The sequence below is a fragment of the Trichinella spiralis genome, assembly GCF_000181795.1.
Source record: "Trichinella spiralis strain ISS 195 chromosome Unknown Scfld6476, whole genome shotgun sequence".
In the NCBI taxonomy this organism is placed as follows: domain Eukaryota; kingdom Metazoa; phylum Nematoda; class Enoplea; order Trichinellida; family Trichinellidae; genus Trichinella; species Trichinella spiralis.
Genome location: NW_003533415.1, coordinates 1 through 1,176, shown reverse-complemented (window position 1 = coordinate 1,176; position 1,176 = coordinate 1). Strand labels below are relative to the sequence as shown.

At 36.9% G+C, this 1,176-nt stretch overlaps 1 protein-coding gene across 1 annotated transcript; it reads left to right on the top strand.

The window, feature by feature from the left end:
• Nucleotides 1–215: 215 nt before the first annotated feature.
• Tsp_14601 (conserved hypothetical protein) lies at nucleotides 216–521 on the top strand. The gene has a single exon (XM_003366148.1). The coding sequence runs from the start codon at nucleotides 216–218 to the stop codon at nucleotides 519–521; it is 306 nt and encodes a 101-aa protein (XP_003366196.1).
• The last annotated feature ends 655 nt before the right edge of the window (nucleotides 522–1,176 follow it).

Here is a 1,176-nt window from a genome sequence, read left to right as displayed (position 1 = left end):
TTCAGGTGCTGAACAGCAGTCCGTGAGTCGTTGCAATCGGATTCTAAGAGCAGCCCGCCGGAGAAGAAGAAGAGATGATCAACCACATTTCGTCCCGCGGGACGAAGTGGATGTAGAACAGTCTATGTAAACAGCACAGGAGAAACCACTCTGCTGGACTCTGGCGCTCGACGAGAATACGCAAGCTCAACGCGCGCCTGAATAGTGATTAGGATATGAGGTGGATTCTGTGTTGTGATGGCCGTTTTGGGGATGACGCAAGAATGCGTCATGGCGACGTCACCGGAGCGCTAGAACTTGAGTGTCAGCGATCCACCGTAGGAGGAAGTGTTGGTGTGCGCGTGACCCCGGATTGGTCGGGTGTGAATCGATCGGCTTTGTATTGCGTGTGCGCGTGTTGTATTCTGTCGATAGTGTTATTGTTTGCGAATATTAGTCTTGAACGGGTAAAACGTTTCCCGGAAACTTGGCACCAAACTTTGATTTTGTTCTCGCCGAGCATTAAAATTAATTACAAGTAATAATTTTCAATTGTTGTTTGGTTATTTGTTAAACAACAAAGATGCGTTTTAAAATTGTCACAACAGAAAGAAAACATCATAACAATGATCATCATATTCAAAATGAAATGTTTTTAAAAATAAAATAAAAATGAATCATCTTTTCTTTTTAAATTACTTTCATACTGGCGTGAACATTTGAAAATCAGATTTCAATCGATGACGTTGATCAAAGTTAACATGCAAAAAAAAGAACAATTTTAACGAACAAACAAACACTTTCATTGATGCTTTTCCAGTGTGAAAACATAATTTTTGAAATTTGAAATATTTCGATGACCGAAAATTTTTTTCGACAAATAAATACAGTAGCAATACTATAACATTTTTTTGAGCACACTATGTACGAATTTGTATTGTCTGCTAATTTATCGTTGAACGAAGCAGAAATAACAATAAGAGCAAGTTTCTAAAGTGAAACTGCTTTTTCGACTGAAAAACAGTTTAATGTATAAATTCTTTAAATTTAGTCCAAATACTGTAAAAAAAACAACTAGCAGACCAAGTTTTGTAATGTTGTGACTTAGAGATGGATGCTTCTGTGATGGAAAGCGATAATAAAATATATATATGTATATAAATTTGATAACTCGCTTACATTTCAATGAAATTCCCC

Coding starts and splice junctions, on each gene's coding strand:
- Tsp_14601 (XM_003366148.1), top strand. CDS start 216: ATGAGGTGGATTCTGTGTTGTGATGGCCGTTTTGGGGATGACGCAAGA.